The sequence below is a fragment of the Salvelinus fontinalis genome, chromosome 22 (genome assembly GCF_029448725.1).
Source record: "Salvelinus fontinalis isolate EN_2023a chromosome 22, ASM2944872v1, whole genome shotgun sequence".
Taxonomy (NCBI): domain Eukaryota; kingdom Metazoa; phylum Chordata; class Actinopteri; order Salmoniformes; family Salmonidae; genus Salvelinus; species Salvelinus fontinalis.
In genome coordinates this window covers 39,572,982-39,596,537 of record NC_074686.1, presented here as the reverse complement: position 1 = coordinate 39,596,537, position 23,556 = coordinate 39,572,982, and the positions used below count along the sequence as shown (strand labels likewise).

The following is a 23,556-nucleotide window of genomic DNA, read 5'->3' as shown; positions in this document are numbered from 1 at the left end:
GGTCCTGGCGACTGGACCTTTTTTTGGAACACAATTATTTTTGTCTCACTGAGATTCACTCTCAGGGTCCAGTTCTGACAGGGCCCATGTCTATCAGGGTCCAGGTCTGGCAGGGCCCAGGTCTATCAGGGTCCAGGTCTGACAGGGCCCAGGTCTATCAGGGTCCAGGTCTGACAGGGCCCAGGTCTATCAGGGTCCAGGTCTGGCAGGGCCCAGGTCTGGCAGGGCCCAGGTCTATCAGGGTCCAGGTCTGGCAGGGCCCAGGTCTGTCAGGGCCCAGGTCTGGCAGGGCCCAGGTCTGGCAGGGCCCAGGTCTATCGGGGCCCAGGTCTGGCAGGGTCCAGTTCTGGCAGGGCCCAGGTCTATCAGGGCCCAGGTCTGACAGAATCTGTGCAGAAGATCTAGAGGCTGCTGTAGGACCTCCTTGGTTGGTGACAGAAGCACCAGATCATCAACAAACAGTAGACATTTGAGTTTAGAGTCCAGTAGGGTGAGGCCGGGTGCTGCGGAATGTTCTAGAACCTTCACCTGCACACTTGTTCTCGTGTACATTGATCGTATAATATCGTATATTTTCCACCCAACACCACGTTCCATCAATTTGTATAGCAGACCCTCGTGTCAACAGCTATTTGGAAATCAACAAAAAATAAGAAGACTTTGCTTTTGTTTTGTTTGTTTGTCAATACGGGTGTGTAGGGTGTATACGTGGTCTGTCATGCGATATTTTGGTAAGACGCCAATTTGACATTTGCTCAGGTGTCACGCCCTGGCCTTAGTATTCTTTGTTTTCTTTATGTTTTTTAGTTAGTTCAGGGTGTGACATGGGGAATGTATGTGTTTTGTAGTGTCTATGGGGTGTTGTATGGGGCAGAGAAGAGTGTAGTTGTCTAGTTATGTCTATGGCTGCCTAGATTGGTTCTCAATCAGAGACAGCTGTCATTCATTGTCTCTGATTGGGAGCCATATTTAAGGCAGCCATAGGCAGTAGGCTTTTGTGGGTAGCTGTCTATGTTCAATGTTCTATGTTGCATGTGTGCACTTAGTTCAGGTTTAGCTTCACAATCGTTTGTTTTGTTCATTTTGTAAGTGTTTTTCCTTCATTAAAAGAAGATGTATTTTTCACTCGCTGCGCCTTGGTCCTCTCTCTCTTATCAAGACGATCATGACATCAGGACATTCATTTCACTGAGGAAATGTAGGAGTCTGAAGTTGAGGATTTTTCGATTGATGCAGATTCCACTGTAATTATCGGGGTCAAATCTGTCTCAAATGTTTTGTAGTTTGGTGTGATCAGACCTTAGTTCCACATTTTTCGGGGAGATGCCAACGCTAAGGAGGATGTTAAAGCATTTAAGTATATCCCATTTGGATTTGTGGTCTGTATATTTTATCATTTCGTTTAATATACCATCAACACCACAGGCCTTTTTGGGAAGAAGGGTTTGTATGTTTTCCCGTAACTCAGTGGGTTCTGGAAGTCTTTAATAGTGTCTCTGGATTGCAGCAGGGGTGTAAGGAAGCAGCAGGGGTGTAAGGAAGCAGCAGGGGTGTAAGGAAGTAGCAGGGGTGTAAGGAAGCAGCAGGGGTGTAAGGAAGCAGCAGGGGTGTAAGGAAGCAGCAGGGGTGTAAGGAAGCAGCAGGGGTGTAAGGAAGAAGCAGGGGTGTAAGGAAGTAGCAGGGGTGTAAGGAAGCAGCAGGGGTGTAAGGAAGCAGCAGGGGTGTAAGGAAGAAGCAGGGGTGTAAGGAAGTAGCAGGGGTGTAAGGAAGCAGTAGGGGTGTAAGGAAGCAGCAGGGGTGTAAGGAAGCAGCAGCAGGGGTGTAAGGAAGCAGCAGGGGTGTAAGGAAGCAGCAGGGGTGTAAGGAAGCAGCAGGGGTGTAAGGAAGCCATGGAGTAGGGTGCCTTAGAGGCCTCTGAATTTGTGGGTGTGGAATGTTCTGAATCACTGGTTGCCATTGTTTGACTCAAGGGCTTTCACACCTCAAGGGCTTTCACACTTCATCCCTCAGTGTAAATGAATGTTGCAGCTGGGACGTCGGTCAAGTCCGAGAAAGATTGATAGCTCTTTAGTCTTCACTAATCATTCAGTCTTTATAAAGTTAAATATCTAGAGATTATTGTAACGTCTTTTACTTCTTTGCTTTAAGTATAGCTTGGTGGTAAGAACCCTTCCTGGTAATGTTGTCCAAAAACCCAGGTTGTATTTTTGTTGTTTTGATTTTGAAGTGAAGGGGTATGTTGCAGAGGGCAGAATTCTTTATAGGTTCTTGTGAAAAAGTCTATTAGTTTATCTAACTCAAAATCATTATTTTTTGTCCTGGAAAAGTTAATGCACTCATGACCTCTCTCTCTCTTTACCCCCCCCCTGCTTCACCACAGCTGTAGTCAATTTCAGAGTGAGTGCTGATCCCTAAATCCTTACCAGGCTGGGGGGGGGGGGGGGGGGTGCGAAGAGAGAGAGAGCTGTTCTTAAACTTTTCAATATTATCCTCATCTCTGGCATCTTCCGAAAATATTTGGAACCAAGGACTGACCACCTCAATCCACAGAAGACCAATTATTACTGTATTAATTACTGTGGAATCTGAACAAAATGTCAACTTGGCTTCTTACCAAAATATCGTACAACAGACCACGTATTCACCCTGCACACTCTAATTGACAAACAAACCAAAAGCAAAGTTTTCTCATGCCTTGTTGATTTAAAAAAAAAAAAACGCTTGCGACTCAATTTGACATGAGGGTCTGCTATACACATTAATGGAAAGCGGTGTTTGGGGTGAAGATTAATAAATCATTGAACACAAACAACAAGTGTGCAGCTAAAATTGGCAATAAACACACAGATTTCTTTCCTCGAGGCCGTGGGGTGAGACAGGGATGTAGGACGAGCCCCACCCTCTTCAACATATACAGTTGAAGTCGGAAGTTTACATACACTTAGGTTGGAGTCATTAAAACTAGTTTTTCAACCACTCCACGAAATTCTTGTTAACAAACTATAGTTTCGGCATGTCGGTTAGGACATCTACTTTGTGATTGACACAAGTAATTTTTCCAACAATTGTTTACAGACAGATTATTTCATTTATAATTCACTGTATCACAATTCCAGTGGGTCAGAAGTTTACATACCTTAAGTTGACTGTGCCTTTAAACAGCTTGGAAAATTCCAGAAAATGAAGTCATGGCTTTAGAAGCTTCTGATAGGCTAATTGACATAAGTTGAGTCAATTGGAGGTGTACCTGTGGATGTATTTCAAGGCCTACCTTCAAACTCAGTGCCTCTTTGCTTGACATCATGGGAAAATCAAAATAAATCAGCCTCAGAATTTTTTTGTAGACCTCCACAAGTCTGGTTCATTCTTGGGAGCAATTTCCAAACGCCTGAAGGTACCAGTTTCATCTGTACAAACAATAGTACGCAGGTATAAACACCTTGGGATCTTCATAGTCAAAGTCGTATTCTGCCACTGTGTACTCTCTGTTTAGGGCCAAATAGCATTCTAGTTTGCTCTGTTTTTTTTTTGTAATTTCTTTCCAATATGTCAAGTAATTATCTTTTTGTTTTCTCATGATTTGGTTGGGTCTAATTGTGTTGCTGTCCTGGGGCTCTGTGTGGTGTGTTTGTGTTTGTGAACAGAGCCCCAGGACCAGCTTGCTTAGGGGACTCTTCTCCAGGTTCATCTCTCTGTAGGTGATGGCTTTGTTATGGAAGGTTTGGGAATCGCTTCCTTTTAGGTGGTTGTAGAATTTAACGTCTCTTTTCTGGATTTTGATAATTAGCAGGTATCGGCCTAATTCTGCTCTGCATGCATTATTTGGTGTTTTATGTTGTACACTGAGGAAATATTTGCAGAATTCTGCATGGAGAGTCTCAATTTGGTGTTTTTCCCATTTTGTGAATTCTTGTCTCTCTCTCTCCTCTCCCTCTCTCTACTCTCTCTCCTCTCTCTCCTCTCTCTCCTCTCTCTCTCTCCTCTCCATCTCTCTCCTCTCGCTCCTCTCTCTCCTCTCTCCTCTCTCTCCTCTCTCCTCTCTCTCCTCTCTGTGTGGACTTGTTTACAGCCTGGTAAGGATTTAGGGATCAGCACTCACTCTGAAATTGACTACAGCTGTGGTGATGCAGGGGGGTCGGTATGGAAGGGAAAGAGTAGGACTGTGTGCATGTACATGACCTCACTCCTACTCCCCACTCTTATAGGCTGGTCATTAACCAACAGTTATAACAGCCTTGTCACATTTAACAGTTATAACAGCCTGGTCACATTTAACAGTTATAACAGCCTGGTCACATCCAACAGTTATAACAGCCTGGTCATCAACCAACAGTTATAACAGCCTGGTCATCAACCAACAGTTATAACAGCCTGGTCACATCCAACAGTTATAACAGCCTGGTCACATCCAACAGTTATAACAGCCTGGTCATTAACCAACAGTTATAACAGCCTGGTCATCAACCAACAGTTATAACAGCCTGGTCATTAACCAACAGTTATAACAGTCTGGTCATCAACCAACAGTTATAACAGCCTGGTCATTAACCAACAGTTATAACAGTCTGGTCATCAACCAACAGTTATAACAGCCTGGTCATTAACCAACAGTAATAACAGCCTGGTCATTAACCAACAGTTATAACAGCCTGGTCACAACCAACAGTTATAACAGCCTGGTCACCACCAACAGTTATAACAGCCTGGTCATCAACCAACAGTTATAACAGCCTGGTCATCAACCAACAGTTATAACAGCCTGGTCACATTCAACAGTTATAACAACCTGGTCATCAACCAACAGTTATAACAGCCTGGTCACAACCAACAGTTATAACAGCCTGGTCACATCCAACAGTTATAACAGCCTGGTCATTAACCAACAGTTATAACAGCCTGGTCATTAACCAACAGTTATAACAGCCTGGTCATCAACCAACAGTTATAACAGCCTGGTCACAACCCACAGTTATAACAGCCTGGTCATTAACCAACAGTTATAACAGCCTGGTCATTAACCAACAGTTATAACAGCCTGGTCATTAACCAACAGTTATAACAGTCTGGTCATTAACCAACAGTTATAACCGTCTGGTCATCAACCAACAGTTATAACAGCCTGGTCATTAACCAACAGTAATAACAGCCTGGTCATTAACCAACAGTTATAACAGCCTGGTCACAACCAACAGTTATAACAGCCTGGTCACCACCAACAGTTATAACAGCCTGGTCATTAACCAAAAGTTATAACAGCCTGGTCACATTTAACAGTTATAACAGCCTGGTCACATCCAACAGTTATAACAGCCTGGTCACATCCAACAGTTATAACAGCCTGGTCATCATCCAACAGTTATAACAGCCTGGTCATCAACCAACAGTTATAACAGCCTGGTCACAACCAACAGTTATAACAGCCTGGTCATTAACCAACAGTTATAACAGCCTGGTCATTAACCAACCGTTATAACAGCCTGGTCATTAACCAACAGTAATAACAGCCTGGTCATCAACCAACAGTTATAACAGCCTGGTCATTAACCAACAGTTATAACAGCCTGGTCACATCCAACAGTTATAACAGCCTGGTCACATCCAACAGTTATAGCCTGGTCACATCCAACAGTTATAGCCTGGTCACATCCAACAGTTATAACAGCCTGGTCATCAACCAACAGTTATAACAGCCTGGTCACATCCAACAGTTATAACAGCCTGGTCACATCCAACAGTTATAACAGCCTGGTCATTAACCAACAGTTATAACAGCCTGGTCACATCCAACAGTTATAACAGCCTGGTCACATCCAACAGTTATAACAGCCTAGTCATCAACCAACAGTTATAACCACCTGGTCATTAACCAACAGTTATAACCACCTGGTCATTAACCAACAGTTATAACAGCCTGGTCACATCCAACAGTTATAACAGGTGGTCACATCCAACAGTTATAACAGCCTGGTCATCAACCAACAGTTATAACAGCCTGGTCACAACCAACAGTTTTAACAGCCTGGTCATCATCCAACAGTTATAACAGCCTGGTCATTAACCAACAGTTATAACAGCCTGGTCACATCCAACAGTTATAACAGCCTGGTCATTAACCAACAGTTATAACAGCCTGGTCACATCCAACAGTTATAACAGCCTGGTCATTAACCAACAGCTATAACAGCCTGGTCATAAACCAACAGTTATAACAGCCTGGTCATCAACCAACAGTTATAACAGCCTGGTCATCAACCAACAGTTATAACAGCCTGGTCATTAACCAACAGTTATAACAGCCTGGTCATTAACCAACAGTTATAACAGCCTGGTCATCATCCAACAGTTATAACAGCCTGGTCATTAACCAACAGTTATTACAGCCTGGTCATCAACCAACAGTTATAACAGCCTGGTCATTAACCAACAGTTATAACAGCCTGGTCACAACCAACAGTTATGACAGCCTGGTCATCAACCAACAGTTATAACAGCCTGGTCATTAACCAACAGTTATAACAGCCTGGTCATCAACCAACAGTTATAACAGCCTGGTCATTAACCAACTGTTATAACAGCCTGGTCACATCCATCACTTATAACAGCCTGGTCATCAACCAACATTTATAACAGCCTGGTCATTAACCAACTGTTATAACAGCCTGGTCATTAACCAACAGTTATAACAGCCTGGTCATCAACCAACAGTTATAACAGCCTGGTCATCAACCAACAGTTATAACAGCCTGGTAAGAGTCTATATCGTTTAGGAATAATTAAAGGCTTTGATTTCTGGTCAAACATGGAAATGGGTTCTTAGAATTCATCTACCAGAAAATGTCTTTCAAGGTATCAGAAATACATCAAAACACCATCATGTTGACGTAAAGACCCCTGCCAAACTGATATCAATACACCATCATGTTGACGTAAAGACCCCTGCCAAACTGATATCAATACACCATCATGTTGACGTAAAGACCCCTGCCAAACTGATATCAATACACCATCATGTTGACGTAAAGACCCCTGCCAAACTGATATCAATACACCATCATGTTGACGTAAAGACCCCTGCCAAACTGATATCAATACACCATCATGTTGACGTAAAGACCCCTGCCAAACTGATATCAATACACCATCATGTTGACGTAAAGACCCCTGCCAAACTGATATCAATACACCATCATGTTGACGTAAAGACCCCTGCCAAACTGATATCAATACACCATCATGTTGACGTAAAGACCCCTGCCAAACTGATATCAATACACCATCATGTTGACGTAAAGACCCCTGCCAAACTGATATCAATACACCATCATGTTGACGTAAAGACCCCTGCCAAACTGATATCAATACACCATCATGTTGACGTAAAGACCCCTGCCAAACTGATATCAATACACCATCATGTTGACGTAAAGACCCCTGCCAAACTGATATCAAAACACAATCATGTTGACGTAAAGACCCCTGCCAAACTGATATCAAAACACCATCATGTTGACGTAAAGACCCCTGCCAAACTGATATCAAAACACCATCATGTTGACGTAAAGACCCCTGCCAAACTGATATCAAAACACCATCACGTTGACGTAAAGACCCCTGCCAAACTGATATCAATACACCATCATGTTGACGTAAAGACCCCTGCCAAACTGATATCAAAACACCATCATGTTGACGTAAAGACCCCTGCCAAACTGATATCAAAACACCATCATGTTGACGTAAAGACCCCTGCCAAACTGATATCAAAACACCATCATGTTGACGTAAAGACCCCTGCCAAACTGATATCAATACACCATCATGTTGACGTAAAGACCCCTGCCAAACTGATATCAAAACACCATCATGTTGACGTAAAGACCCCTGCCAAACTGATATCAATACACCATCATGTTGACGTAAAGACCCCTGCCAAACTGATATCAAAACATCATCATGTTGACGTAAAGACCCCAGCCAAACTGATATCAAAACACCATCATGTTGACGTAAAGACCCCTGCCAAACTGATATCAAAACACCATCATGTTGACGTAAAGACCCCTGCCAAACTGATATTTAGTTTGGGAGACATTTGTTCAGCCTTCTGTAAGTTTAAAGAAACATTCAACTTAAAAGTTTAAGACACCATATTTCCTCACTGGTGTACTAACTAATTTACCGTCTGGTGGCGTCTTTTCAAACAGCTCTTACAATAAAAGGGAATTATTATAATTTTCACAATTTCACAATATTATTCACTCAAAGTGAGAAGATATATATACAGTATATACTGTATATAAACTCAGCAAAAAAGAAACGTCCTCTCACTGTCAACTGTGTTTATTTTCAGCAAACTTAACAGTTGTGTAAATATTTGTATGACCATAACAAGATTCAACAACTGAGATATAAAATGAACAAGTTCCACAGACATTTGACTAACTGAAATGGAATAATGTGTCCCTGAACAAAGGGGGGGTCAAAATCCAAAGTAACAGTCAGCATCTGGTGTGGCCACCAGCTGCATTAAGTACTGCAGTGCATCTCCTCCTCATGGACTGCACCAGATTTGCCCGTTCTTGCTGTGAGATGTTACCCCACTCTTTCACCAAGGCACCTGCAAGTTCCCGGACATTTCTGGGGGGAATGGCCCTAGCCCTCACCCTTTGATACAACAGGTCCCAGATGTGCTCAATGGGATTGAGATCCGGGCTCTTCGCTGGCCATGGAAGAACACTGACATTCCTGTCTTACAGGAAATCACACACAGAACGAGCATTATGGCTGGTGGCATTGTCGTGCTGGAGGGTCATGTCAGGATGAGCCTGCAGGAAGGGTACCACATGAGGGAGGAGGATGTCTTCCCTGTAACGCACAGCGTTGAGATTGCCTGCAATGACAAGAAGCTCAGTCCGATGATGCTCTGACACACCGCCCCAGACCATGACGGATCCTCCACCTCCAAATCAATCCCGCTCCAGAGTACAGGCCTCGGTGTAACGCTCATTCCTTTGACGATAAACGCGAATCCGACCATCACCCCTGGTGAGACAGAACTGCGACTCGTCAGTGAAGAGCACTTTTTGCCAGTCCTGTCTGGTCCAGCGACGGCGGGTTTGTGCCCATTTACTTTCATGAGACCCTGACTACATCACAAGAGGAGATGTTTCAGGTGAAGTGAGAGACATTTCCAACAACAGTCCCCCTGACAGACATACAAGTGAAGTGTTTGATACCACAATGCTCTCCAACCAGGTTCTCCGACTGACCCCCTTTTCCTAACAGGAGTGAACCCCCACCAGACTGTGTGTGTGTGTGTGTGTGTGTGTGTGTGTGTGTGTGTGTGTGTGTGTGTGTGTGTGTGTGTGTGTGTGTGTGTGTGTGTGTGTGTGTGTGTGCATGTTTTTGTGTGTTTAGTGTGTGTGTGTGTGTGTGGGCCACCAGCCTTCACCAGAGGTGATTTGAATGGTAGCAGATTTAATAACAGTTGTGGTTTTGAGAGGCGTCTATAGTTCAAAGCGCCAGAGTGTAAACGTTCAGCCCCCAGCATCTCCTATCCAGACCTTACCTATTACAGGAAGTTAGGGGTCTTAAGGAGCCTTCCACGGGGATCTGTCTACACACGTAGACAAAGGCCTTAAAGGGATAATTGGATTCTCATTTACCTTGGCAGTGATCGGTTCCGTCTTGATGTTTTGATGTCTAACATATTTGTTAGGGTGTATATTTTTTATTTTTTTATTGGACAATGTGTGTGTGTGGTTACCTTGGTGACGGGTATCTCCTTGGACTTGGTCTGGAAGAGGTGTTCTAGTTTGGCCGTGTCTATCTTGACCGGCTCCAGTTTGAACCACAGAGAGTCTCCACTGCTCCTGCTGCTAATGTACTGGTAGTCTGACGGACGCACCTGGAACACAACCACTCGATTAATGACCTGGAACACAACCACAACCATTAGATTAATGACCTGGAACACAACCACAACCATTAGATTAATGACCTGGAACACAACCAATAGATTAATGACCTGGAACACAACCACTAGATTAATGACCTGGAACACAACCACTATATTAATGACCTGGAACACAACCACTAGATTAATGACCTGGAACACAACCACTCAATTAATGACCTGGAACACAACCATTAGATTAATGACCTGGAACACAACCACAACCACTAGATTAATGACCTGGAACACAACCAATAGATTAATGACCTGGAACACAACCACAACCATTAGATTAATGACCTGGAACACAACCACAACTATTAGATTAATGACCTGGAACACAACCACAACCATTAGATTAATGACCTGGAACACAACCACAACCATTAGATTAATGACCTGGAACACAACCACAACCATTAGATTAATGACCTGGAACACAACCACAACCATTAGATTAATGACCTGGAACACAACCACGAACAATAGATTCATGACCTGGAACACAACCACAACCATTAGATTAATGACCTGGAACACAACCACGAACAATAGATTCATGACCTGGAACACAACCACAACCAATATATTAATGACCTGGAACACAACCAAAACCACTAGATTAATGACCTGGAACACAACCAAAAGATTAATGACCTGGAACACAACCACAACCACTAGATTAGTGACCTGGAACACAACCACAACCAATAGATGAATGACCTGGAACACAACCACTAACAATAAATTAATGACCTGGAACACAACCACGAACAATATATTAATGACCTGGAACACAACCACAACCACTATATTATTGACCTGGAACACAACCACAACCAATAGATGAATGACCTGGAACACAACCAAAACCAATAGATTAATGACCTGGAACACAACCACAACCACTAGATTAATGACCTGGAACACAACCACTAGATTAGGGACCTGGAACACAACCACAACCAATAGATAATGACCTGGAACACAACCACAACCACTAGATTAGTGACCTGGAACACAACCACTAGATTAGGGACCTGGAACACAACCACAACCACTAGATTAGGGACCTGGAACACAACCACAACCAATAGATAATGACCTGGAACACAACCACAACCAATAGATAATGACCTGGAACACAACCACTAGATTAGGGACCTGGAACACAACCACAACCAATAGATAAGGACCTGGAACACAACCACTAGATTAGGGACCTGGAACACAACCACTAGATTAAGGACCTGGAACACAACCACAACCAATAGATAATGACCTGGAACACAACCACTAGATTAGGGACCTGGAACATGTTAGCAGTTGATGTTATTCTTCAATAACACAGACCCCAAAGCAAATCAGGTGGAGAAAAAAAGGTTTATTCAAAGAGGACAAATCATGGGGTAGGTAGATGTTCATTCTCCCCTGTCCTCAGTGATGCTCCCTCAGTGATCCTCTCCTGTGGTTCTCTCCAGTGAACAAAGGGACAGGATGTAGTTTATAACCCAGCCTGTGGTTGACCAATAACAATTCCTTGCAATAAAACTGTGCCAATGGCCAAATAACAAGTACCCTATTTCAGACCCAATATACAGACACATTCCTCCCATGTCTCTGCATTAATCCCCTATTACAGAAAAAACACTTTTTCCATTGATTGTTATTACTCTATTGACTTTTAGTCCTCTGTGTCACGACTCCTCCCCTTCCTGTTCGGGTGGTGCTCGGCGGTCGTCGTCACCGGCCTACTAGCTGCCACCGATCCCTTTTTCCCTTGTCTGTTGGTTTGGTCTGATTTGTTTCACCTGTTTCTCGTTTAGACTTTAAGTTTGGCTATTTAAATCGGTCGCCTGCTCTTCGAGCGGGATTGTTTATTCCCACTTTTTATGTGTGGTAGAGCAATCTGGGTTTGTTTCTTGTTTCGGGCATTTTGTTTTATGACGCTCAGTTTCGTTGTATGTACTATTTTGCCCGGTGCTAATTAAAGAGCTATTCAGTACTTTCCGCCTCCTGCACCTGACTCCGCACCCACTACGCCTAAGGTTGTTACACTCTGTCTCTGCATTGTGTATTCATCTTCCAAATATTCTTATAAACACGAGCAATAGATTCATGACCTGGAACACAACCACAACCACTAGATTAATGACCTGGAACACAACCACAACCAATAGATAATGACCTGGAACACAACCACAACCAATAGATGAATGACCTGGAACACAACCACAACCAATATATTAATGACCTGGAACACAACCACAACCAATAGATAATGACCTGGAACACAACCACAACCATTAGATTAATGACCTGGAACACAACCACAACCAATAGATTAATGACCTGGAACAAAACCACAACCACTAGATTAATGACCGGGAACACAACCACAACCAATATATTAATGACCTGGAACACAACCAAAACCAATAGATAATGACCTGGAACACAACCACAACCAATAGATGAATGACCTGGAACACAACCACAACCAATAGATTAATGACCTGGAACACAACCACAACCACTAGATTAATGACCTGGAACACAACCACAACCAATAGATGAATGACCTGGAACACAACCACAACCAATAGATTAATGACCTGGAACACAACCACAACCACTAGATTAATGACCTGGAACACAACCACAACCAATATATTAATGACCTGGAACACAACCAAAACCAATAGATAATGACCTGGAACACAACCACAACCAATAGATGAATGACCTGGAACACAACCACAACCAATAGATTAATGACCTGGAACACAACCACAACCACTAGATTAATGACCTGGAACACAACCACAACCAATATATTAATGACCTGGAACACAACCAAAACCAATAGATAATGACCTGGAACACAACCACAACCAATAGATGAATGGATATTTGAATGGATAGTGTTCGGTAAATGATCATTTATCAAGCGTTGGCAGCAAAGCATCATTTTGCTAACTACACATGATTAAAACACAGATACAAGAAGGTGTTATGGTTGCATGACCTTTTTCAGGTCAAGTCTCCATTCAATCCCGCTGTATAAGTTTATCCCCGAAGAGAACAAACCACAGGTTCTACATTAGATCACAGCCAATTAAATCAATGGATTTAATCATGAAAGGTGATTTATTTTATTATGATTTACACTGCAAACATTGGAAACACCTCCCTAATATTGAGTTACACCCTCAGAACAGACTCAGTTCCTCGGGAAATGGACTCTACAGACTCAGTTTGTCGGGGCATGGACTCTAAAGCCTCAGTTCCTCGGGGCATGGACTCTACATACTCAGTTCGTCGGGGCATGGACTCTAAAGCCTCAGTTCCTCGGGGCATGGACTCTAAAGCCTCAGTTCGTCGGGGCATGGACTCTAAAGCCTCAGTTCCTCGGGGCATGGACTCTACATACTCAGTTCGTCGGGGCATGGACTCTACAGTCTCAGTTCCTCGGGGCATGGACTCTACAGACTCAGTTCCTCGGGGCATGGACTCTACAGACTCAGTTCCTCGGGGCACGGACTCTACAGACTCAGTTCGTCGAGGAATGGACTCTACAGCCTCAGTTCGTCGGGGCACGGACTCTACAGCCTCAGTTCCTCGGGGCATGGAGTCTACAGCCTCAGTTCGTCGGGGCATGGACTCTACAGCCTCAGTTCCTCGGGGCATGGAGTCTACAGCCTCAGTTTGTCGGGGCATGGACTCTACAGACTCAGTTTGTCGGGGCATGGACTCTACAGACTCAATTCGTCGGGGCATGGACTCTACAGCCTCAGTTCGTCGGGGCATGGACTCTACAGTCTCAGTTCCTCGGGGCATGGACTCTACAGCCTCAGTTCCTCGGGGCATGGACTCTACAGCCTCAGTTCCTCGGGGCATGGACTCTACAGCTTCAGTTTGTCGGGGCATGGACTCTACAGACTCAGTTCCTCGGGGCATGGACTCTACAGACTCAATTCGTCGGGGCATGGACTCTACAGACTCAGTTCCTCGGGGCATGGACTCTACAGACTCAGTTCCTCGGGGCATGGACTCTACAGACTCAATTCGTCAGGGCATGGACTCTACAGACTCAGTTCCTCGGGGCATGGACTCTACAGACTCAATTCGTCAGGGCATGGACTCTACAGACTCAGTTCCTCGGGGCATGGACTCTACAGACTCAATTCGTCAGGGCATGGACTCTACAGACTCAGTTCCTCGGGAAATGGACTCTACAGACTCAGTTCCTCGGGGCATGGACTCTACAGACTCAGTTCCTTGGGAAATGGACTCTACAGACTCAGACCCTCGGGGCATGGACTCTACAGCCTCAGTTCCTCGGGGCATGGACTCTACAGACTCAATTCGTCGGGTCATGGACTATACAGACTCAATTCGTCGGGGCATGGACTCTACAGACTCAGTTCCTCGGGCATGGACTCTACAGACTCAGTTCCTCGGGGCATGGACTCTACAGACTCAGTTCGTCGGGAATGGACTCTACAGACTCAGTTCGTCGAGGCATGGACTCTACAGCCTCAATTCGTCGAGGCATGGACTCTACAGACTCAGTTCGTCGGGGCATGGACTCTACAGCCTCAGTTCCTCGGGGCATGGACTCTACAGACTCAGTTCCTCGGGGCATGGACTCTACAGCCTCAGTTCCTCGGGGCATGGACTCTACAGACTCAATTCGTCAGGTCATGGACTATAGAGACTCAATTCGTCGGGGCATGGAATCTAAAGACTCAGTTCCTCGGGCATGGACTCTACAGACTCAGTTCCTCGGGGCATGGACTCTACAGACTCAGTTCGTCGGGAATGGACTCTACAGACTCAGTTCGTCGAGGCATGGACTCTACAGACTCAATTCGTCGAGGCATGGACTCTACAGACTCAGTTCGTCGGGGAATGGACTCTACAGCCTCAGTTCCTCGGGAAATGGACTCTACAGACTCAGTTCCTCGGGGCATGGACTCTACAGCCTCAGTTCCTCGGGAATGGACTCTACAGACTCAGTTCCTCGGGGCATGGACTCTAAAGCCTCAGTTCCTCGGGGCATGGACTCTACAGACTCAGTTCCTCAGGGCATGGACTCTACAGACTCAGTTCGTCGGGAATGGACTCTACAGATTCAATTCGTCAGGGCATGGACTCTACAGCCTCAATTCGTCGAGGCATGGACTCTACAGACTCAGTTCGTCGGGGCATGGACTCTACAGACTCAGTTCCTCGGGGCATGGACTCTACAGACTCAATTCGTCAGGGCATGGACTCTACAGACTCAGTTCCTCGGGGCATGGACTCTACAGACTCAATTCGTCAGGGCATGGACTCTACAGACTCAGTTCCTCGGGAAATGGACTCTACAGACTCAGTTCCTCGGGGCATGGACTCTACAGACTCAGTTCCTTGGGAAATGGACTCTACAGACTCAGTTCCTCGGGGCATGGACTCTACAGCCTCAGTTCCTCGGGGCATGGACTCTACAGACTCAATTCGTCGGGTCATGGACTATACAGACTCAATTCGTCGGGGCATGGACTCTAAAGACTCAGTTCCTCGGGCATGGACTCTACAGACTCAGTTCCTCGGGGCATGGACTCTACAGACTCAGTTCGTCGGGAATGGACTCTACAGACTGAGTTCGTCGAGGCATGGACTCTACAGCCTCAATTCGTCGAGGCATGGACTCTACAGACTCAGTTCGTCGGGGCATGGACTCTACAGACTCAGTTCCTCGGGGCATGGACTCTACAGACTCAGTTCCTCGGGAAATGGACTCTACAGACTCAGTTCCTCGGGGCATGGACTCTACAGACTCAGTTCCTTGGGAAATGGACTCTACAGACTCAGTTCCTCGGGGCATGGACTCTACAGCCTCAGTTCGTCGGGGCATGGAGTCTACAGACTCAATTCGTCGGGGCATGGACTCTACAGACTCAGTTCCTCGGGCATGGACTCTACAGACTCAGTTCCTCGGGGCATGGACTCTACAGACTCAGTTCGTCGGGAATGGACTCTACAGACTCAGTTCGTCGAGGCATGGACTCTACAGCCTCAATTCGTCGAGGCATGGACTCTACAGACTCAGTTCGTCGGGGCATGGACTCTACAGCCTCAGTTCCTCGGGGCATGGACTCTACAGACTCAGTTCCTCGGGGCATGGACTCTACAGACTCAGTTCCTCGGGGCATGGACTCTACAGACTCAATTCGTCGGGGCATGGACTCTACAGCCTCAGTTCCTCGGGGCATGGACTCTACAGACTCAGTTCCTCGGGGCATGGACTCTACAGACTCAGTTCGTCGGGAATGGACTCTACAGACTCAGTTCGTCGAGGCATGGACTCTACAGCCTCAATTCGTCGGGGCATGGACTCTACAGACTCAGTTCCTCGGGGCATGGACTCTACAGACTCAATTCGTCAGGGCATGGACTCTACAGACTCAGTTCCTCGGGAAATGGACTCTACAGACTCAGTTCCTCGGGGCATGGACTCTACAGCCTCAGTTCCTCGGGGCATGGACTCTACAGACTCAATTCGTCGGGGCATGGACTCTACAGACTCAGTTCGTCGGGGCATGGACTCTACAGACTCAATTCGTCTGGGCATGGACTCTACAGACTCAGTTCGTCGGGGCATGGACTCTACAGACTCAGTTCCTCGGGGCATGGACTCTACAGACTCAGTTCGTCAGGGCATGGACTCTACAGACTCAGTTCCTCGGGAAATGGACTCTACAGACTCAGTTCCTTGGGAAATGGACTCTACAGACTCAGTTCCTCGGGGCATGGACTCTACAGCCTCAGTTCCTCGGGGCATGGACTCTACAGACTCAATTCGTCGGGGCATGGACGCTACAGACTCAGTTCGTCGGGGCATGGACTCTACAGACTCAATTCGTCTGGGCATGGACTCTACAGACTCAGTTCGTCGGGGCATGGACTCTACAGACTCAGTTCCTCGGGGCATGGACTCTACAGACTCAGTTCGTCGGGAAATGGACTCTACAGCCTCAGTTCCTCGGGGCACGGACTCTACAGACTCAGTTCCTCGGGGCATGGACTCTACAGACTCAGTTCGTCGGGGCATGGACTCTACAGACTCAGTTCGTCGGGGCATGGACTCTACAGACTCAGTTCCTCGGGGCATGGACTCTACAGACTCAGTTCCTCGGGGCATGGACTCTACAGACTCAGTTCCTCGGGGCATGGACTCTACAGTCTCAGTTCCTCGGGGCATGGACTCTACAGACTCAGTTCGTCGGGGCATGGACTCTACAGTCTCAGTTCGTCGGGGCATGGACTCTACAGACTCAGTTCGTCGGGGCATGGACTCTACAGCCTCAATTCGTCGGGGCATGGACTCTACAGACTCAATTCGTCGGGGCATGGACTCTACAGACTCAGTTCGTCGGGGCATGGACTCTACAGACTCAGTTCGTCGGGGCATGGACTCTACAGACTCAATTCCTCGGGGCATGGACTCTACAGACTCAGTTCCTCAGGGCATGGACTCTACAGACTCAGTTCCTCGGGGCATGGACTCTACAGACTCAGTTCCTCGGGGCATGGACTCTACAGACTGAATTCCTCGGGGCATGGACTCTACACCCTCAATTTGTCGGGGCATGGACTCCACAAGGTGTCAAAAGCATTCCACAGGGATGCTGGGAGGCTCATGTTGACTCCAATGCTTCCCACAGTGTTGTCAAGTTGGCTGGATGTCCTTTGGGTGGTGGACTATTCTTGATACACACGGGAAACTGTTGAGCGTGAAAAACCCAGCAGCGTTCCAGTTCTTGACACAAACAGGTGCGCCTGGCACCTACTACCATACCCTGTTCAAAGGCACTTACACATGTTGTCTTGTCCATTCACCCTCTGAATGACACACATATACACAATCCATGTCTCAATTGTCTAAAGGCTTAAAAATCCTTCTTCAACCTGTCTCCTCTTCTTCATCTAAACTGATTGAAGTGGATTTAACAATTGACATCAATATGGGAACATAGCTTTCACCTGGATTCACCTGGTCAGTGCATGTCATGGAAAGAGCAGGTGTTCATAATGTTTTGTCCACTCAGTGTAAAGAGCAGGTGTTCGTAATGTTTTGTCCACTCAGTGTAAAGAGCAGGTGTTCCTAATGTTTTGTCCACTCAGTGTAAAGAGCAGGTGTTCGTAATGTTTTGTCCACTCAGTGTAAAGAGCAGGTGTTCCTAATGTTTTGTCCACTCAGTGTGAAGAGCAGGTGTTCATAATGTTTTGTCCACTCAGTGTAAAGAGCAGGTGTTCCTAATGTTTTGTCCACTCAGTGTGAAGAGCAGGTGTTCCTAATGTTTTGTCCACTCAGTGTAAAGAGCAGGTGTTCATAATGTTTTGTCCACTCAGTGTAAAGAGCAGGTGTTCACAATGTTTTGTCCACTCAGTTTAAACTTGAACCCCAAATAAAAGTGGATTGAAATAAAAGTGAACTTTTTATTTGTTGATGTTTCGACAAATAGCTCCATGTTGAACCTCTTTTAGGCCACTGGTTTCTGTAAAACAGTCGAGTAGAAATACTGACCTCACTCCAGAACAATCTGATCGTCTTCCTACTCTTCTGGACCGGTTCTGAAGGAGTTGAAGGGACGGGGGCCGCGGAGCAGAATGGGGGCGGAGGTGGCATGCTTCTCATCCCTGGCATTGGGGGTGGTGGCGGACATCCCAACAGAGGTGGGGGGCAGTACGGGAGGTAAGGGTTAGGGGGTGGGGGAGGAGGGGGACACAGGGAGTCTGAACCCTCCATCAGACCGGCATCCAGAATGTTTTTATCGTCTTCCTCTTTCAGGTCTGTGAAGTCGATGTCTCCGATGCGCAGCTCCCTGGGACTGGCCAGGAGCTGGTCCCAGATGGTATCTGACTCCTTCTTAGGGGGAAGTGGACGGGGCTTCTCTTGTTCTACAACGGCGGCCTCGTTGAGGGGGATGGGAGGCGAGCCCAGTCCCTTTACTAGATCCCCGAAACGTTCAGCGAACACTCTGACGTTCGAGTGAGATTCCTTTTTTTCCGGGAGGTCGGTTTTCCGGGTGCTCTCTTCTCCCTCGTCAGACGGTCGGACGGCTTCCTGGTTGGCCTCCCCCCCCCCTCCTTTCTCCTTCCCCCTCTCCTCCTCCTCATCCTCCTCTTCGTCCTCCTCCTCCTCGCAGGGCTCCTTGTTCTGGGAGTAGAGCATGTCTAGCATGAAGCGTTTGCTGTTGAGGATTTTGCTGCACTGTTCATTCACATCCACCTCCTTAACACTCTGGGTCCACGGACCTGCACGGAGAGACGGGACACAGGAGTGTGACATTACTGATATTCACATTTGATATTAAATAGTGTGACTACGTCTCAGTGATTGGCAATGGATTCTGAATGGAGTATATTATTGAAGTGATTAATCGGACCCTCCCTCCCTCCCTCCCTCCCTCCCTCCCTCCCTCCCTCCCTCTCTCCCTCCCTCCCTCCCTCTCTCCCTCCCTCTCTCCCTCCCTCTCTCTCTCTCTCTCTCTCTCTCTCTCCCTCTCTCTCTCTCTCTCTCTCTCTCTCTCTCTCTCTCTCACTCTCTCTCTCTCACTCTCTCTCTCTCTCTCTCTCTCTCTCTCTCCTCTCTCTCACCATTCTCATTGCTCCCCCTCTCCTCTCTCTCTCTCTCTCTCACCATTCTCATTGCTCCCCCTCTCCTCTCTCTCTCTCTCTCTCTCTCTCTCTCTCTCTCTCTCTCTCTCTCCTCTCTCTCTCACCGTTCTCATTGCTCCCCCTCTCCTCTCTCTCCAGGGTACTGCTGGCAGAGGAGATACTGGAGGCCGAGCAGTTGTCTTTCTCGTTCACTTCTTCATTCTGTCGTTCCTTGTCGCTCAGAATCCCACTGTCCTCCTCCCCGTCCTCCCTCTCCTCTTCCTTCTCCGGCGATGTTAAAACCTCTTCCTCCTCTCGCACCTCCTCTTCTTCTCCCTCCGTCCCTGCTTTTGTTTCTTCCTTTACTTCCTCTATTTCCTGCTCTTCTCTTTCCTCTTCCTCCTCTTCTGCCTCCTTCTCTTCTAGACAGGCAGTGAAGTCCTCTGGCTTCAGTAGATCTGTTCCACAGCAGAGGAGAGAACTACAGGTTAGAAATTCAAGTTAACACAAAAACACACATTTTCTCTCTCTCGCACACACACACACACACACACACACACACACACACACGCTCGCGCACACGCTCGCGCACACACACACACACACACACACACACACACACACACACACACACACACACACACACACACACACACACACACACACACACACACACACACACACACATACATACATACACACACACACAACAGTACATACAGTGATGTAGCCAACCCAAGGCTGCAATAACAGTATTTCTGAGTGGGGCCCTTTACACACTGGTCTATTAAAGACACAGTACTTGTGTTCATGTCTGGAGACCGGGGGCCTCACTCAGAGAGAAAACAAGCTCCCCCTCCATCACACTTTCAAAAAGAGCATTCGACAACCATCTGACCTTAGCACCCACTTCCTCTCTCTCTCTCTCAGACACACTGAGAAGACATTCAGACACACTGAGAAGACATTCAGACACACTGAGAAGACATTCAGACACACTGAGAAGACATTCAGACACACTGAGAAGACATTCAGACACACTGAGAAGACATTCAGACATACTGAGAAGACATTCAGACATACTGAGAAGACATTCAGACACACAGAGAAGACATTCAGACACACTGAGAAGACATTCAGACATACTGAGAAGACATTCAGACACACTGAGAAGACATTCAGACACACTGAGAAGACATTCAGACATACTGAGAAGACATTCAGACATACTGAGAAGACATTCAGACACACAGAGAAGACATTCAGACACACTGAGAAGACATTCAGACATACTGAGAAGACATTCAGACATACTGAGAAGACATTCAGACATACTGAGAAGACATTCAGACATACTGAGAAGACATTCAAACACGCTGAGAAGACATTCAAACATACTGAGAAGACATTCAGACACGCTGAGAAGACATTCAAACATACTGAGAAGACATTCAAACACACTGAGAAGACATTCAGACACACTGAGAAGACATTCAGACACGCTGAGAAGACATTCAGACACACTGAGAAGACATTCAGACACGCTGAGAAGACATTCAGACACACTGAGAAGACATTCAGACATACTGAGAAGACATTCAGACACGCTGAGAAGACATTCAGACACACTGAGAAGACATTCAAACACGCTGAGAAGACATTCAGACACACTGAGAAGACATTCAGACACACTGAGAAGACATTCAGACACACTGAGAAGACATTCAGACACACTGAGAAGACATTCAAACACGCTGAGAAGACATTCAAACATACTGAGAAGACATTCAGACACGCTGAGAAGACATTCAAACATACTGAGAAGACATTCAAACACACTGAGAAGACATTCAGACACACTGAGAAGACATTCAGACACACTGAGAAGACATTCAGACACACTGAGAAGACATTCAGACACACTGAGAAGACATTCAAACACGCTGAGAAGACATTCAGACACACTGAGAAGACATTCAGACACACTGAGAAGACATTCAGACATGCTGAGAAGACATTCAGACACACAGAGAAGACATTCAGACACACTGAGAAGACATTCAGACATACTGAGAAGACATTCAGACATACTGAGAAGACATTCAGACATACTGAGAAGACATTCAGACATACTGAGAAGACATTCAAACACGCTGAGAAGACATTCAAACATACTGAGAAGACATTCAGACACGCTGAGAAGACATTCAAACATACTGAGAAGACATTCAAACACACTGAGAAGACATTCAGACACACTGAGAAGACATTCAGACACGCTGAGAAGACATTCAGACACACTGAGAAGACATTCAGACACGCTGAGAAGACATTCAGACACACTGAGAAGACATTCAGACATACTGAGAAGACATTCAGACACGCTGAGAAGACATTCAGACACACTGAGAAGACATTCAAACACGCTGAGAAGACATTCAGACACACTGAGAAGACATTCAGACACACTGAGAAGACATTCAGACACACTGAGAAGACATTCAGACACACTGAGAAGACATTCAAACACGCTGAGAAGACATTCAAACATACTGAGAAGACATTCAGACACGCTGAGAAGACATTCAAACATACTGAGAAGACATTCAAACACACTGAGAAGACATTCAGACACACTGAGAAGACATTCAGACACGCTGAGAAGACATTCAGACACACTGAGAAGACATTCAGACACACTGAGAAGACATTCAGACATACTGAGAAGACATTCAGACACGCTGAGAAGACATTCAGACACACTGAGAAGACATTCAGACACACTGAGAAGACATTCAGACATACTGAGAAGACATTCAGACACACTGAGAAGACATTCAGACACGCTGAGAAGACATTCAGACACACTGAGAAGACATTCAAACACACTGAGAAGACATTCAGACACACTGAGAAGACATTCAGACACGCTGAGAAGACATTCAGACACACTGAGAAGACATTCAGACACACTGAGAAGACATTCAGACATACTGAGAAGACATTCAGACACGCTGAGAAGACATTCAGACACACTGAGAAGACATTCAGACACACTGAGAAGACATTCAGACATACTGAGAAGACATTCAGACACACTGAGAAGACATTCAGACACACTGAGAAGACATTCAGACATACTGAGAAGACATTCAGACACACTGAGAAGACATTCAGACACACTGAGAAGACATTCAGACATACTGAGATACATACTGAGAAGACATTCAGACACACTGAGAAGACATTCAGACACACTGAGAAGACATTCAGACACACAGAGAAGACATTCAGACACACTGAGAAGACATTCAGACACACTGAGAAGACATTCAGACACACTGAGAAGACATTCAGACACGCTGAGAAGACATTCAGACATACTGAGAAGACATTCAGACACGCTGAGAAGACATTCAGACACACTGAGAAGACATTCAGACATACTGAGAAGACATTCAGACATACTGAGAAGACATTCAGACATACTGAGAAGACATTCAGACACGCTGAGAAGACATTCAGACATACTGAGAAGACATTCAGACATACTGAGAAGACATTCAGACACACTGAGAAGACATTCAGACACACTGAGAAGACATTCAGACACGCTGAGAAGACATTCAGACATACTGAGAAGACATTCAGACATACTGAGAAGACATTCAGACATACTGAGATACATACTGAGAAGACATTCAGACACACTGAGAAGACATTCAGACACACTGAGAAGACATTCAGACACACTGAGAAGACATTCAGACACACTGAGAAGACATTCAGACACACTGAGAAGACATTCAGACACACTGAGAAGACATTCAGACACGCTGAGAAGACATTCAGACATACTGAGAAGACATTCAGACACGCTGAGAAGACATTCAGACACACTGAGAAGACATTCAGACATACTGAGAAGACATTCAGACATACTGAGAAGACAT

The 23,556-nt window shown here is 45.9% G+C and overlaps 1 protein-coding gene across 1 annotated transcript in view; it reads right to left on the bottom strand.

Annotated features, from left to right (window-relative positions):
- Positions 1–23,556, bottom strand: part of LOC129820309 (FH1/FH2 domain-containing protein 3-like) — a gene marked incomplete at its 5' end in the record, with an annotated part of 105,923 nt that overhangs the window by 33,610 nt on the left and 48,757 nt on the right. The window contains 3 exon segments of the mRNA XM_055877378.1: positions 9,767–9,907; positions 18,531–19,261; positions 19,729–20,061. Coding sequence (XP_055733353.1) covers positions 9,767–9,907; positions 18,531–19,261; positions 19,729–20,061 — 1,205 coding nt within the window.